This window comes from Muntiacus reevesi, chromosome 13 (assembly GCF_963930625.1).
Source record: "Muntiacus reevesi chromosome 13, mMunRee1.1, whole genome shotgun sequence".
NCBI lineage: Eukaryota > Metazoa > Chordata > Mammalia > Artiodactyla > Cervidae > Muntiacus > Muntiacus reevesi.
Window position 1 is genome coordinate 16,122,700 of NC_089261.1, and position 16,872 is coordinate 16,139,571.

The 16,872-nt window shown below is 47.9% G+C and overlaps 1 protein-coding gene across 1 annotated transcript in view; it reads right to left on the reverse strand.

Moving 5' to 3' along the window:
* KSR2 (kinase suppressor of ras 2) overlaps positions 1–16,872 on the reverse strand; it is a 419,494-nt gene that overhangs the window by 318,242 nt on the left and 84,380 nt on the right. The window contains exon 3 of the mRNA XM_065904540.1: positions 15,516–15,666. Coding sequence (XP_065760612.1) covers positions 15,516–15,666 — 151 coding nt within the window. The remainder of the gene's footprint in view (positions 1–15,515; positions 15,667–16,872) is intronic.

Here is a 16,872-nt window from a genome sequence, read left to right on the forward strand (position 1 = left end):
TCCACTGGGCACATCTGAGGACACTGGGAGGCATTTTGGATTTCACAAAGGAGGAGGGGGTTGGAGGATGGATGCTTCTGGCATCAAAGCTCATGGCACGCAGGAATGCTGCTAAACAGTCTACAATGCACAGGACAGCCTTGACCACCAAGAATTATCCAGCCAGAAGTGCTGACAGTGCCAAGTTTGAGAACCTTGAGCTGCCCTTTGTCTGCTGTCATTGAGGAGCCCAAGAAAACCTCCTGCCTGGGGCCTGAGATCTGGTGACCGTGACATCGATGGGATTAACAGACAATGATCCTTGTTCTTAAGCACAATGCCTCCCACCCCACATCCAGAGACAGTCAGCAGTGTGAGGAAGAACCCTGTGAAAATCGACAGATGCCTTGCCTTAAAAGCCCTTTCTTTAGTCTAGAAGCTTGCTCATTTTGGGGGGATAAATAAGAGTCTTGTGGTTCTGTAAAAGATGACAAGAACTTTTCCAACCTCTCAAGTGTATGAAAAGAAGGCTGTAATGGGTTATCTTTTTTCTGCTCCAAAATAATAAAACGACTGCACTGCCCACCCTACATCCATGGGGCATTAGCTCTGGCTAATTCGGGGGCTTGTCTGAAGCCATGGCGTGACCCCTGGCTCCCCATGCACATGGGCGAGTGGGCTTCACCAGCTCTGAGGCCCCAGGACTTTTCAGCTCCTGAGGAGTCTGCCTTTGGGGAGCAAAGAGAGAAACCTTTGGTTTGTCCCATTCAGTTGGTTCATATGATTTCTGATTCACTGCAGCCAAAAGGATCACATTGCGGTTCTGCTCGGGCGGGGGAGGCAACCCTGATGGAGGAGGAAACATGCATCATCACACCTGTCCCTCCCGACAACACTAGATGGGCAGGTGTTTTCATGCCTGTTCCTTCAAAGACAGAGACTCTGACGGGGAAGGGGCTTTAGTACAGTTCCCCTTTAGTAAAGGGGAACCAGCTTTAGTACAGCCCAGTGGCCCAGCCAGGACTCACATCCCAGGCTCAGGACTTACACGAGCTCCTGACTCTGCCAAAACCTGGCCAGGCTGGCTAGAGAAGGAAACCAGGAACCCAGCCCCTTACCAACTGTAGCCTGCATGTTTTTTTAATCTCTACATTCCCTTGCCGGGCACGTGGCAAAGGCTGAGACGATGATTTTGATCAAAGCAAGTCCTGCTGCTTCTCTTCGTGGTCACCCTGTTCATGACCTCCAGGAGGCTCCTTTACGGCCAGAGTTACCCCACGTCTGGCCCCTGCCCTTGCCAGACATCTCCCAAGGGAATGAGGCCACTGACTCTGTCGAGCTCCTGCTGCATGTCCAATAGTTATTATTTGGAGACTGCGTTTCAGCATTCCTTCTTTACAGATCACTTTCTTCTCTTAATTGGTCTTGCAGGGTGCCAAGGAACTGGGGGGCGAGCACTTCGGTGACAAGAGGGCTGTAGGAAGGTTAGTGACTGCAAGACCCCATCTGAGCCGAATGGAGGCAGGCAGGAACCAGGAGCTGCTCCGACGCTGTGTAGCTCACACAAGGCCAGCTGGGACAAGAGACTGAAGTTCCCCTGGTTCTCAGCCTGCCCGGATGCTCTGTCCATAACACAGAATTAAGCCCACCTTCTTCCATCCTGTAGATGGGTCAGGCCTTTCTCCTCTCCTGGACCCTGTTTTTTCCCTATTTGAAAGTTCAGATGATTACACTGAGCTTCCTTCTTCCAGTTTGCACCTTAATGTAGATCTCCCCCCGCCCCCACTCCCTGCTCAGCTAAAGGACGGTTGTCAGGCAGCGCCCCCTGGTGGCCACCAGGAGTCATCATGTAATAGCCCCGGTTGGATGGTGTCCAAGGTAACAAACACAGGGAGAAAAACCCATCCAAGTGTGTTCAGCCAGTCGGCGATTTGACCCCAACTGTTTCAAGCAAGGAGCCTAAGGTTTAAAGCAAAACAGACAGCCTGCCACTTAGTACCCCCGCCTTCCGTGACAATGAAGGCAGAAGGTTAGGAGTTAGAGCTAGAAAAACAAACTGTCGCTGTCACCGAGGGTGTCCTGGTATCCGATTACAGAGCTTGTCCGCCTCATTTCTCCTCCACAAAGTACCAGAAGGAGAGGGGAAAAACAAAAGCACTAAAGAAAGAAGATGATCAGATGATGGAGCTAAACTGAGCTCTGTTCCCAAGGACAGAGCTGACGTGGAGGGTAGACACAACAGGCCTGTGTCACTGGGGGAAGGGAGGCATTTCGGGTTTCCTTTTCCAAATTGAGAAGGAGGCAGCTGGGAGACCTGGAGTGCGAGGCACCCCCGCCTTCAGAATCCTATAGGGAGGGTGTGACATGTTTGCCCAAAGAGACCCGCAGACCCCCCTAAATGAGAGTGCCGCTGCAGGGGCACAATCCAGGCGGCACTCGAGAGATGCAGTGTGATCCCCAGCCCCCCAAAGCTCACAGTCTAGCAGGAAACAGACAAGAAAAGTCGCATGCAGGACGCTGCAATGAAAGCATGTGGTTTTTTTTTTTTTTTCCCATTTTGTTTTCTTTTTTTTTTGGCCACAATGCATGGCATGTGTGGAGAAGGAAATGGCAACCCACTCCAGTGTTCTTGCCTGGAGAATCCCAGGGACGGGGGAGCCTGGTGGGTTGCTGTCTACGGGGTCGCACAGAGTTGGGCATGACTGAAGTGACTTAGCAGCAGCAGCAGCAGCATGGCATGTGAGATCTTAGTTCCCCAACCAGGGGTCAAACCCACGGCCCCTGCAGTGGAAGCACGGAGTCTTAACCACTGGACCGCCAGGGAAGTTCCCTGAAAGCATGTGTTTTGACTGAGTCTGGCATAGGCCTGAGTGCAAGCTCTATCCTGTAGCAGCTGCGTGACCCTAAGCAAGCTCTTCAACCTCTCTGGGCCTGTCCATCCTTCCTGCCCTTTCTTCCTTCCTCTGAGCATTTAGAATGGTGCGTGCTCGATAAAGGACAGCTCCCGGTAACGCTGTACTGTGCAAACAGCAATGCACCCTCATGGCAGAGTTCTCACCATCAGCGTCCCCCAGTCTCGTCACGTACTTACATCCCTCCTCCCAAAGTTCCTCTTAATGTCAGACTGAGATCTCTCCTGTTTTAGAGCATGTGTGCATTTGTTTTAAAGAACACTTAGTATCTCTTGCTTGGTCTTTTACAATAAGGGTTATTAGCAAACTTCCTCTGTAAAAGCCAGAAGGTAAATACTTTAGACTTTCTGGGCCAGATGGTCTCCATTCTGCTGCTGCTGTCTGAGAATACCTACAGACAACATACTATGCTGTCGATGAACATTTAATCCATCGATCTAAGAAAGAAATGGAGAATTTTATTTGAGTGAAATTGAGGATTGTAACCCAAGAACGGCATCTCGGAAAGTTCTAAGAACTGTTCTGCCTGTTAGAAGTCAAGGCACAGTCATGTAAGTTTTTTGAGACAGAGGGCTGTAGATTAAATGACACATTATTGACAGTTTACACAATCCAGATCTAAGCATCATCGTGGCCCCTTACAAGATCAAGAAGGAATGTTCTCTTTGCGTTGTCTTGTTGATGCTAGGAGAATGTTGGTTTTTATGGTTGAGCAGGTATTTCTGCCAATGGGGAAGGTCGGTCACTGCATAATGCAGAGAAGCAAAGCACAGTAGAGCTGAGAGGGGAGGTCACAGGGCAGAGAAAATTTTTTATGTTCAAATTTTTCTTATCTTGTCATAAAATGTGCAATAAGTTTCACAATGTAAATAAATGGGTGTGGCAATGTTCCAATCAAACTTTATTTTTGAAAGCAAGCAGAGGGCCAAATTTGGCTGGTGACCCCTGATTCAGAGCAAATTTTCTTTCATTATCTGTTTGTTATCTCCACCACACAAGCCCTTGGTGATATAGGCAGAAAACATCTATTTCTCACTTCTCTCTCCTGGAGCAAATCTAGAAATGCACCAACCTCCCGCTCCAAGGATAATTTCCATGATTAAATTATGACCACTCATGTATTTGTTCAGGGCTTCCTTGATAGCTTAGTTGGTAAACAATCCACCTGCAATGCAGGAGATGCTGGTTCGATTCTTGGGTTGGGAAGATCCACTGGAGAAGGGATAGGCTACCCAATCCAGTATTGTTGGGATTCCCTTGTGGCTCAACTGGTAAAGAATCTGCCTGCAATGAGGGAGTCCTGGGTTCTATCCCCAGATTGAGAAGATCCCCTGGAGAAGGGAAAGACTACCCACTCCAGAATTCTGGCCTGGATAATTCCATGGACTGTATAGTCCATGGGGTCGCATAGTTAGACACGCCTGAGAGACTTTTACTTTCATGTATTTTTTAATTGCTTCACTGGTACTTTTGCTACTGTGTTAAGTAATTTATAGGAAACAAAAGAAGCAAAAAAAAGAAAAAAGAGCCTGTGGTCAGCCAAAGCTCAAATCCTGGTGCTCTGCAAGTCACTTCATGTGACCTTGGGTCAGTAGGTTCACCTCCCCGCTCCTTAGTCTTCTTATCTGAAAACTGGGGACTACAACATTCCCTATCTCATGGTCAAGTTCTGAAGATTAAGTGAAGTTACCCTTGAAATCAGCTTAGAACAATACCTGATATAAAACATGCTTTTAATAACTCATCGTTATTTGTGATGGCTCCTACTAACGAGGAATTTCTAATCTGAGAGATTTTTATATCAAAACAACTACAAGAGGGATGTCCCTGGCAGTCCAGTGGTTAAGACTTCACCTTCCAATGCAGGGGTTCAGGTTCGAACCCTAGTTAGGGAGCTAAGATACCATATACCTCACAGCCAGAAAACACAAAATATAAAACAGAAGCAATGTTGTAACAAATTCAATAAAGACTTTTAAGTGGCCCACATTAAAAAATCTTAAAAAAAAAAAATTCCAGAAAACTGTGGGATCATTACCACAAAGTGAAGAAGGGGCAATCTAGGAAGCCTTCCCAGCAGTGGTGGCATATAAGTTGCTTCCGGGGCATCACCAAGAATTGTCTAAGCTACAGGGAATTTTACTTCAGGAAATTGCAGTAGGAAGTTTTCCCTTTTGAACAGGTGCAAAGAAAAGGGTTAATCAACAAAGAAATTGTTGAAATAACAGAAGGGGTGGGTACAGAAAAAGCTAAACAAACTGGGTTCAAGGAGGAATTTTTTCCTTTCTTTTTTTTTTGTTTAAATTACACAACTGTTTGTTCCTTACCCAGAAAGACAGAAAAAGCAGACAAGCAAAAGAGAAATCACAATCACCCTAATCCAAAAACTGTGCTAAATATCCAAGTGCATTTCCTTCCAGACACTATTCCTCCTAGGAATCCATTTTTAAAATACTAACATGCAAATTATGGTCAAAACAAACCCTTGTTTTTCCCTTCCCCAAACAATAGCTTGGATACTTCTCATATAAGATTATAAGTCAGGAAATAGAAAAATTATTTAAATAGTAAATAGTTTATTTACTATTAAACAATCGGGGGGGAGGGGAACAACCTGAGTAAAAAGTGTGACTATTACGAACCAGAATCCTCTCATACTTCCAGCAATCTGTTGTCACAACATTGGGACATTGTAGGGGGAGGGGAAAATAGCTCGGTTCCAAATAATATCATGACATCATAACGTCTTTCTCCATCATCCCTGCCCTTTCTACCTTCCTCCTGCACATTTGCTGAACTTTTCAAACACATTCATATACCTGAGGATGCCTCCATGGCTGAAAAGGGCAGGAATAGTCACCAAGACAGACTCAGCCCTGCCAGGAAGAGGCAGGAGTCTCTCCAGACTCTGAAGCAGATCTAGGGACTCCTGAGCTTTCCCAGCCATGCCCAGCTTGGGGCAGCACCCCATTCTCCCCAGCTCCAGGACCCCACCTGGAGGGGAAACACGGCCACTGCCATCATCCTCACCCCACTCCCGACACCAGACAAGAGAAGGGGCTCTGCACCGAGGAGCAGGAAAGGGACATTGCTATTCCAATCCCAGCTCTGTGAGAGCCTGGGTAGCTCGAAGTAACCTTCTCTTTTCCTCAGTGTTGCCATCTGTGGAATCGGTACTCATCCTCGTCTGCCTACCTGCCACTCATCAGGTTGTGAGAATCGAAAGGAACTATCTGTGTGTGGGTTCTTACTACAACTGAAGGTGCTCTGCAAACAGACAATTTGGTAGTTACATATCATTCAGGCTTTATGTTCTTTCTTTTTATCTCTGTTCTGGCTTAAGCTGTTACATCCCTGCAACCCCTTTCCCCCACTAAAGGCAATCACTTCAGCCGAGCAAACGGAGGGAGACACACGGAGCTCTCAGAGGTAAGGGGAAAGCGGCCCTCACCTCTCTCTTAGGAGGGAGCCACAGCTTAGCAGTTAGATGGACCTGGGTTCAAACTCTGTGTTTTGTTTTGTTTTTTCCTGTTTGGCTGGTCTGGATTTAATGTTTATGTAAAATAAATGTGCTTTGGGATTTCTGACTCATCAGATAAAATCTAGATATTAAAGCAATTCACCCACTCAAAGAACCAACCATGAAGTCTGAAATACCAGTGTTTTCAGGGCATCAGGACTAGTAATCTCTACCTTCTTATATTCTATGAACTGATACGCTGTACTTTCTCTGGAGTAAGCTCTTCCACTAAGCTGATTTGATTTTGTCTCTGGGAAACCCAAAGCCGTGACTGTATTCCAAGCCAGGATATGATGCTGGAGCACGCTTAGTCGCTCAGTCATGTCCTACTCTTTGCGACCCCATCAACTGTAGTCTGCCAGGCTCCTCTGTCCCTGGGATTTCCCAGGCTAGAACACTGGAGGGGGCTGCCATTTCCTTCTCCACAAACCATTTGTGATACTCAGTTGCTGTGTGATTCTGAGGCTCAGTGTTCTTACCAGAAAATAGAAATAATGATCACGTGGGCTTCACGAGATTGCGGAAATGATTGAGTAAGCCAAGGCTGCATGTCAGTTACCAGAACAGCTCCTGGCCTGGCAAGAAGGCAGTGTTTGCTGTGACCGTTGCCATGGGCCATCACTCATTCAGCCCCTCAGTAACTCCTCCTGACACCCTGGTTCCGAGTCAGGCCCTGGGACAGTTCTGGCACAGTGGCTCTCACAGTGCAGGCCCCAAACCAGGAGCAGCAGTTTCCCCTGGGAACCTGTTAAAAAATGCAGGCTCCTGGGTGCTGCTCCAAATTGGCTGAACCAGGGACTCTGGGGGGTAGAGCCTTCTGGGGGATTCTGATGCATATTCAGGTCTGAGAACCATTGTTCTAGTGAGAAGAGGCAGAGAAACAAACATTTAAGCAAAAAAAAATCATTGTATTTATGATAGGGACCATGAAGAAATGAGTGATTGAGAGGGAGGTGGGACCAGGAGAAGGTGGCATTTGAGCTGAGACCCAAGTGACAAGGAATTAGCCAGAAGCAGACTAGGGTAGTGCATTCCAGGTAGAAAAAATGACCCATGCAAAGGCCCTGAGGCAGGCCTTCCAAGGAAAACAAATTCGGGGGAGCCGGGCGTGGTGGGCTGGTGAAGACACAGAGAGCCTGGGAGAAGGAGCTGTGATCTGATCACTGATGTGACGGTCTGTCTGGGTCTGACCTGGCTCATCCAGTGCAGTGCACACGGAACCCTCAATCCTCAAACAGCTCAGCCCCCGCAGACCGTTCAGTACAAGTTCAGGGTCAGTTCTGTGCCCAGTTCTGCTCAGCACCTGCTGGGCGCGACCACAGTGCTCATCAGAGGTGATGGCGGGGGACCAGGTTCTCCTTGTTCTCATTGCAGAGGGATGGTGGGGACGCCCACAAAAGTCAGAGTTGGTCACTGCAGGTGAAGCAACAAGTGGGCTATACAGAGGGGCCAAAAGGCAGCCTACAAGAAAGCAGGAGAGGAGGCTGGATCGGGAAGGGCAGGTTAGGCCCCCGACGGGGTGCTGACCTGGGGTTCTGCTTCTCTGGTAGAGCCCTGACTGACACTCCCTCTGCGGCCACCCCGCCAGAACCAGCCACCGAGTCACTGTCATAGCACTCTACTGTAATTCTCTGCATAAAACTGATCACTGTTTGTTACTTCTCTTACTTATCGTTTCTCTCGATATATTCTAGAGCAGAGCGTTCCAACAGAACTTTCTGTGATGATGGAAACGATCTAGAACCCCGGGCCGTTCCAACAGGGGAGCCGCTAGACACAGGTGGCGATGGATCACCTGAAGAGTGCCTAGTGCCATGGAAAAAGTGACACTTTGATTTATTTCGTTTTAATGAATATAAGCTTAATTTGCCACAGGAGTCTAGTGGCTGCCATAATGGATGGCTCAGGTCTAGAACACAATAAGGTCCGTGGGAGCTGGCTGGCCATGCTCGCTACTGAGTCTCTAGTCCCCCGCCGTGACGTTCAATCGTAATTTATGGGGTGAATGAATGAGCTGTGTCTGCGTAAGGGTGATCACATTAGATTTCAGTCACCTGCAATCAAGAGTCCTAACATGGGGCCATGCTGTTTCCGGGATTCCTGAGAACCCACAAAACAAGACTCTGGAGAAAAAACAAGGACAGGGGCTGGAACACAGCAAACTCGGGGGGCTGTGGGAGGGGTGGTTCGTCCTGCACCACCAAGTCAGCCCCCCCAAAGTTAGAAGCAACTGAAGCAATAGGGCAATCAAGATGGCTCCTACTTTTTGTTCCAGGGGAGGGAAGGCTCTAGTGGAAGGCGGGGTCCTGGTGGGCTTCATTCAATCCCCAGACTGCGGAGAAACCAGAGGGCATCTGAGGCTGTCCTAATTTGGGGCCACTTTGCCTCCTGTTTATCTCCTGGCTGCCACTTCTCTGACCCTCCACTAACCCCCAACCCTTAGGGGAGGAGAAGCTGGGTGGCGGGCGGAGTGGGGGTGGTACTCAAGAAAGCAAGCCCCCAGGGCACCCATCTGCCAGTGGCATCCCTGGGCTCCTCTGACACTTCCTGGCATCTCACTCCGAGCCAGCCACCCAATCTGCAGCCAGTGTTTGTTTGAAAACTAGACAAGTGATCCAGGCATCTTCTACTCAAAACCCTGCCATGCAAGCTCCATGCCCTGGTCCACCGTGAGGGCAGGCCTGCCCTCTGTCTGACCCCAGCTCCAACCTCTCTCCCCAGCATTCCCAATGAGCCAGCCCTACACGGGTCTCTCCACGCCTAGGATGCTCCCTGCTCCCTTGTGGAAGCAATGCACTTCCACATGATCCCACCATCCCGGAGTCATCAGGAGACCTCCCCCTCCTCCTCCTCTTGGTCTCAGCTCCACCCTGAAGTTCCAAGAGAGTCCTCAAGCCCCAGAACCCAGCACAGTATCAGATGTGTAGTGAGTGCTTGACACATGTACATGAAGGAGGGGTGAGGAAAAGGGAGAAAAGCAAGGTCTTCCTTTATCTTGAACCTGGGTTTTTCCCTTCGGAAAGTGAAGACACAAGTGACCATGCATTATTAGGCTGAAAATAATCAAAAGGCCAAGAAACAGCAGAGAGAGAAAGAGGAAGCATCAGAAAAGAGAAAGAAAGCCACAGCAACAGCACTCTGATTTCAGAGCCACGCCCCAACCAGGCTCTCCTCCGTTAAGGCAGCTGTGACTCAGGAAAGGAAAGTTCAGGAAGGGAGCCTGTGGTCTTTGTATCCGAGGTCTCAAGCCTTGGCCTGGGGGTGGGGGCTGGCGGGGTGGGAGACGGGAAGAATGGCAAGAACATACTATTCTAGCAGCTAAATCAGTTTCACCCCAGGACCTCAGGTCTCTAGTGACCACAGCAGTGGGGTGTAGCTTGGACTTCTACTTTTGTTTTTCTAGCCAGGGCAAGGTAGGCCACCACAAGAGAACAATCAAGCCACCGAAAAGTGGGAAATAGGTTCTCAGGAAGCATCAAGTTTGAGGAAGAGAGTGGCTCAAGGGAAGGGAAATAAAAGAGAAACAAAGAGTTAGAGAATGGAGCTAGAAAACTGAAACCCAGGGTCCCTTTGGAGGGAAAAAGAGAGAGAAAATGGAAAGAAGGTGGAGGAAAGAGAGCTGGGAGCAGAGAAAGGCTCTAATGACAGTAATGGTGGTCATGATGCTGGTGATGATGGTGATTGGGAACTGAAGCAGAAATGGTGGTGATGGTGGTTGTAGGGTGGTGATAATACTACAATAAGAACAGTAAAAGTGACAATGTACTTAACCAAGACCAGGAACTGTCATTTCCTGTAATCCACCCAAACAATCAGTGGGGTGGGAATGATCATCATCTCCATCCTTGTTTTAGTCACTAAGTCGTGTCTGACTCTTTTGAGACCACATGGACTGTAGTCTGCAGTCTCCTCCATCTATGGGATTTTCCAGGCAAGAATACAAGAGCGGGTTGCTATGCCCTCCTCTAGGGGGATTTTCCCAACCAAGGGATCAAACTCATGTCTCTTGCTGCCTGCATCATCTCCTGTAATCCACCCGAAAGTCAGTGGGGTGGAAATGATCGTCATGGCCACTCAGGCCATGGAAACTAAGGAAACTGAGCTCGGAATCAGGAGGCACCGAACTCAAAGCCACCCAGCTGACAGGTGTGTCTGATGCCAGGTTCCATACTCCAAGCAGACGCCTGAGGACTGAGGAGACACTGGAAAGGAAAACAGTGAAGGGAGTGGAGGCCTGCCTGATCACTCTTTTTAATATGACAGAGTATGACAGCTGTCTCCTGTTCCCAGAGGACACTACTGATCCCCCCTCACCAGCTCAACTTTTCATTTTCTCCACAGCTCTTAGTCTAACACACTTTATAGTGTACATGCTTATTATGATATAATTTATTGCCTGTCTCCCGCCACTAGAATGTAAACTCCACAAAGACACATATCTAAGCACGTGTTTTCAGAGAGTGCCTGGCATACCTGAGGCATTGATAAATTCTGTTAAATGAGCGAATGAATGCTTTCTGGTTTCAGGTCACAGCTGATATGATAAGGAAAGGTTAAGACACCCTGGCTTTGGGGATCTTGGAGCTTGTTAAAGGGAGGATTGAGTATTCCTTGGTGTCAGGTGAAAGCTGATCTAACACACTGTGAGAAGAGATAAAAGGGTTAAGCTTTCCTATCTTTGGGGTTCCTTGCTGCTGCTTCTGCTAAGTTGCCTCAGTCGGGTTCCTTGGGAACCCGGAAATCAGGAGAGCCCCAGAACCCAAGGAGAAAACTAAGATTAGAGTTCAGTTCAGTTCAGTTCAGTCACTCAGTCATGTCCGACTCCTTGTGACCCCATGAACCACAGCACGCCATGCCTCCCTGTACATCACCAACTCCTGGAGTCCACCCAAACCCATGTCCATTGAGCCGGTGATGCCATCCAACCATCTTATCCTCTGTCATCCCCTTCTCCTCCTGCCCTCAATCTTTCCCAGCATCAGGGTCTATTCAAATAAGTCAACTCTTCGCATCAGGTGGCCAAAGTATTGGAGTTTCAGCTTCAACATCAGTCCTTCCAATGAACACCCGGGACTGATCTGCTTTAGGATGGACTGGTTGGATCTCCTTGCAGTCCAAGGGACTCTCAAGAGTCTTCTCCAACACCACAGTTCAAAAGCATCAATTCTTCAGTGCTCAGCTTTCTCTATAGTCCAACTCTCACATCCACACATGATCACTGGAAAAACTATAGCCTTGACTAGACGGACCTTTGTTGACAAAGTAATGTCTCTGCTTTTTAATATGCTATCTAGGTTGGTCATAACTTTCCTTCCAAGGAACCCTAAAATCAAGCTGCCCCTATGCTCTGAGACAGAGGCAGAAATTACACACATTCCTGGCCAGACAGAAAGCTCCCTTGTCTCCACAAGCTTGGTTTCCAGATGGGTTTCTCAACACAACTTTTAGTCCTTCAGTCACTCAACAAACACACATCGATTCCCCACTACCCACCAGAATTTTAAATATCTGATTTCACTGACTGTTGGAGGCTCCAGCTTTCTAGCTGAGAGGTGGGGATACCAAAGATGAATATGGTATGACCCTCGAGAAATAAGAATCTGGTGGGAAAGACTCATGTGTTGTTTTGTGTGTGTGTGTGTGTTTTCCTCTAGTTTGAGATACATTTTTGGTTAAGGTGAAGGGCGGGGGAAATGGCAGGAACCATCCAGCTCCCCAGAGTCTGAAGCCTCAAGGAACCAACGGTAATTTCTGAGAGAAGAGAATGTAAAGCAGGGATTGTTGAAGGGTGGCTCACTGCTTCCCCCTGGTGGAGATGAGTAGCAAGCACCTCAGGCCACCTTCCCAAACTTCCTTCACCACAGGCAGGTAACCTGGGCCAGCTGCCAGCAACAGAGGGGAGAAGGGCACCCGGCCAACCGTATCTGCTTCAGAGAGGTAACGGTCAAATGAGGGCGTGAGTCAAGGACACTGGAAGTCACTGTTAGACATGGTCAGTCGGTGGTAGAATCATTCATTCATCCATTCATTCAATAAGGTGCAGAAGCTTCCAGGCAGGAGCTGGCAGGAGGATAAGCAGGAATTCATCAGGAGGACAAAGGGGAATGGAATTCTAGCCAGAGGGGTGGGTGTCGAGATGGGAAATCCATGTCTGATCTAGGAAACCCTAAATAACTAATAGATTAATTGGGTATTTAGGACTTGTGGGGGGAAATGTGAACAGTGGGCTTCCAGAAGGGGGCTGGAGTCTGAGGAGCTTGGTATCCATAAGAGAGTCTGCACGTGCAGGCGCTGGGGAGTTTTCCTGGGCTACATGAGGGTGGAAGGTGTACTGAGATATTTACTGAGTCCCTCCTACGGGCTAGCTTTATAGCTAGGAATAAAATGGTGAACAAAAACAGGTACGATCCCTGTTCTCTCGCAGCTTTAAGTCTACTAAGGAAGAGAGGCATCGATTTAGGAAAAAAACGCTCTTTAAAAAGTTTAAACTGTGAAAGGTAGCACCATGACGTCGATGAAGGGCATAAGTAGAGTGTGATACTGATATCAAGGAGACTCAGGGACTTCCTCAGCGCTCCGGGGGTTAAGACCCTGCCTTCCAACGCAGCAGGCATGGGCTCCATCCTTGGTGGGGTAACTAAGATCCCACACGTCACAAGGTGCCGCAGAAGAGAGAAAGAGAGAGAGAGAGAGAGACTCAGAGCTGAGTGGACAGCGCTTTGCTGCACTGAGGTTCTCCCCAGGCTGACCTTGGTGCTGGAGGAATCTGGGCATGAGCGCAGCCCTTAGAGGTCCCCAGTGGCTCAGAGGGTGGCATCAGAGGTAGGCGTCATTGAAGGAATCTTAGCTGCCTGGGAAGGGTTGGTGGAGGCAGGAGGATCAATAAGATCAATATTTTCTTGAACTGTGGCTTAAAGTCCAAAGTGGGGTGTGAGACCAAAGTGGTGGGTCATCACCAGCATTCAGTAAATGATATGGAGCACACCAGAAAAGAATGTGTACAATACCATGCACAGTAAGAATGAGCACTGTCTCATGAAACTTTTACTTGTGTATGTGAATGTGTACGTCTGTGTTTGTGTATTTGCATGTGTGTAAAGGGTTGCAACATAAGTCATATTTGTTCCTGTGCATTTTGATCAAAAAATTTTGGAAAACACCAGATTAGAGGCCTTCTCAAGTCTCAGCCAGCCCAGGATGTTACAGAGGATGATGGCCCACCCCATGGCAAAGTGACAGAAACCCCTCTCTCAGGAGGAACTGGGGTCCAGCTCATTTTTAAGGACTTTTTCAAACTCAGCAGCACAGTTCTGAAGAGAAGATAATAACTCTGAAAAACAATTAAGAAACTAACCTCAAATGCTCACTCTCATATATTGTCTGGGGGTAGGGGTGGGAGAGAGGCAAAAATTGGCACAAATTTTGGGAAGGTCATGTGGCAAGGTTCACCAGAAGTCTTAAAATATGTACATACTTTGCTGGAACCCCACTCGTATGAATTCACATTACAGGGATCACCAAGGATGTACCTAAAGTTAACACTCAAAACTGTTCACTGCAGCAATGCTTATCACAGGAGAAAAAACAGACACAACGTACATTTCTAGAACTAGGAGATGGGTGGAATAAACGGTGGCAGAATTCAGGCATTAAAAATGAGCAGCAAATGCATTTATTGACAGAGGACGATGTTTGTGATATAATACTGTAATTCAGTGCAATTTTTTAAGGGTGAGAGAACTGCCAGCTGCTTCTCACAGTACAGGGAGAGAAGTCACCTTGAAGCAGGTTTTGTCTGCGCTGAGTGCCTTTCTTAACTATGCAAATATTAGGTGAGTCAACAGCATTGTACTAGAGTGAAGAATAACATGACCTTTATAGTTAGTCAACCGGGGGTAATTCTGCACCCTCCCTGAAACATTTAGAAACATCTAGAGACGTTTCTGTTTGTCGTGACAGGGGGTGTTACTGGTGTCTAGTGGACAGAGGCCAGGAATGCCACCAAATATCCTTCAAGGCAAAACAGCCCCCAACTCAGAGCTACCTGATGATGACTGTAGCCATCATTAGAATCCACTAGCAAGAAAAAACACAAAATGGCATCTGTGGGGGAGCTGGCCCAATGACCTGTTTCAAATATGCTCTACTCTGCTCACTTCCGTATACCGAGCCCTCCTGGCACATATAGTCATTCCATAAACACTCATTAAATGTTGCATGTTGAATCCATCGAGAGCACTTATAAACATCCACCTGACCGTGCCAGACCAGTGCTCAGCAGTGACTCCTTGTGGCAGGAACTGGAACAACAGCGCAGGTGGACTAATGATGCTTTTCTTTGGCTGATGTTTGCAGAGTTGATTCTTAGGACTGAAAAGGCCCTGGAAATTGTGGGGAAATCACGAGACTAGAGGAAAGCAGGAAGTCTCAATCAGGACGATTTTTGGTGTCTTGCTAATCAGGGCAAACAGAGATTTGAGCAATTAATGAGAAATAGCAAAGGAAGAAGACAATATATTTGGACCTCACACTGATAAAACAAGTGAAAGCTTATTTTGCTGGGTGAAAAAAGTAGGTTTCAAAATCTTATCTATGGCTAGCCCTAATTTTATGGTTTTATTATTGACCATGTAAAGACACTACATACATACCCATTTGTCAGGAAGAATTACACCAAAAACTATACCAAAACGGTAACAGTAGAGGGTGGGGACTTGGGGCTGTTATTTTATTTTTATCTATTTTTTTCAACTTATTTTACAATGAATTTATATTATTTATGTAAGAAAATAAGTTAGATGCTGAGCCCAAATACAAAGGCACGTCACAATATCTAAGGTAAAAAGACCCCTAGCCTTTCACACACCTCCAATATTTCCGTATCTGGACCTTAATTATCCAGAACCAAATGCCGTACAACCTCAGAAGGGTGGGCAAGAGCAGCTGCCCTGACCACGTCTGGCTCCGAACCCCAGGCCCCTTTCCTCTGCTCATGAGCGGCACACACCATCCAGAACCGACCCCACCTCAACCTGGCCTGCAGGAACCCGCGGGAACGGCGGTGCGCGTTGGGGACGAGCGTCCATCCCCGTGAGTCTGCTCACCTGACATGTGGACGTTCCGGAGGCAGGAGAGGGAGGCATTGAGGCGGGCACACTCCTCCCGGTTGGCCCCGTATTTCTCCACGGTCTCACACACCTGCTCATCTGTCATCTCCAAGAGGTCCTCCAGACTCAGCTGGCCCGGGGTGATCTCCTAGCGGAGGGAAGAGAGAGGAGGGTAACCAGACCAGAAGCGCCCTGAGGCCTCCATGCCGCCCTCTAGTGGTACCTAGCGGAACGCCAGGCTCTGGGTGGACATCTGCTTGGAATTGCTGTCTTGGAGTCAGACAGGCCGGAATCTGAATCTCAGCTTTGCCACCTCGGTAGCTAGATAACCCTGGGCAAACTACTTAACCTCTCTGAGCCTCACTTTGCTCACCTGTAAAATGGGAATCTTAAGCTCATGAGCTTTGTAAGATAGCACATATGCTCATATGCTATGTATCCACACAGTTAGAGAGCTCTGTAAATGGTGGCCGTTAATTACTTGTCTGTCTCCCCCTCCAGCTCCTGAACTCCTTATGGGCAAGGCTCCAGTTTACTCATCTTGGAGGGTCCTCCATGCCTCCTGCCCAGCTTGGACTGCACCGACTTGCTGCAGATCCAGGGTAACCTCGGAGCAGAGCAAACCGGACAGCCCCAGTCTCCTGATGGCTGGTCTCCATTCCCTGCTTCTGTTTTTCCAAGCCACACACATTCTAGGGTTCAGACTGGGGGTTCAGGAGCCCTAAGGGGGAATGGGGGCTGGAACCCTGTGGATGGTTCAGTGCTGTCAATGAAACAGGGTTTGTGTCTGAGCCCGACTAGAGGCATGATTTTGCAACCTAAGACAAAGTGGAGCGCTGCATGGAGTAGGGGAAAGGACACCTCTGAAGACATGGGCTGGGAGAAGAAAAGGAAGATTCCCGGGTATAAATGTGTGCGTCAGCTGTCCCTTTACTCCTGGCAGCGACCACTCCCCTCCCCCAAACCGTGCGTCTCCATACACTACAGTATGGACACACCTCGAAGTTTGCCAATTGCTGTTTATGTATTCACAAAAACTAGACTTCACATTTTGGCACTCAATGATAACTGATGTTTTTACACGTATTATTTTTATTTTGAAAAAAAGTTTTAGATATCAAAGGATGGCAATTCTGAGGCAATACTATGGAGTACTCTGTCCTCTTGTGGCCATATCTATGTATTACAGCTGAAAATGAAAAGAGCATCGGCACAAAAAAAAATTCTATTAAAAAAAATAAAAGCTGCCAGGCAAAAGCAGAGACCCAGTCAATGCCTTTCCAACTCAGTAGGTCAGGGGTGGAGAGAACAGTAATGAGTCACATAGAGGCTATCTCAAATAGGGACTGTTACA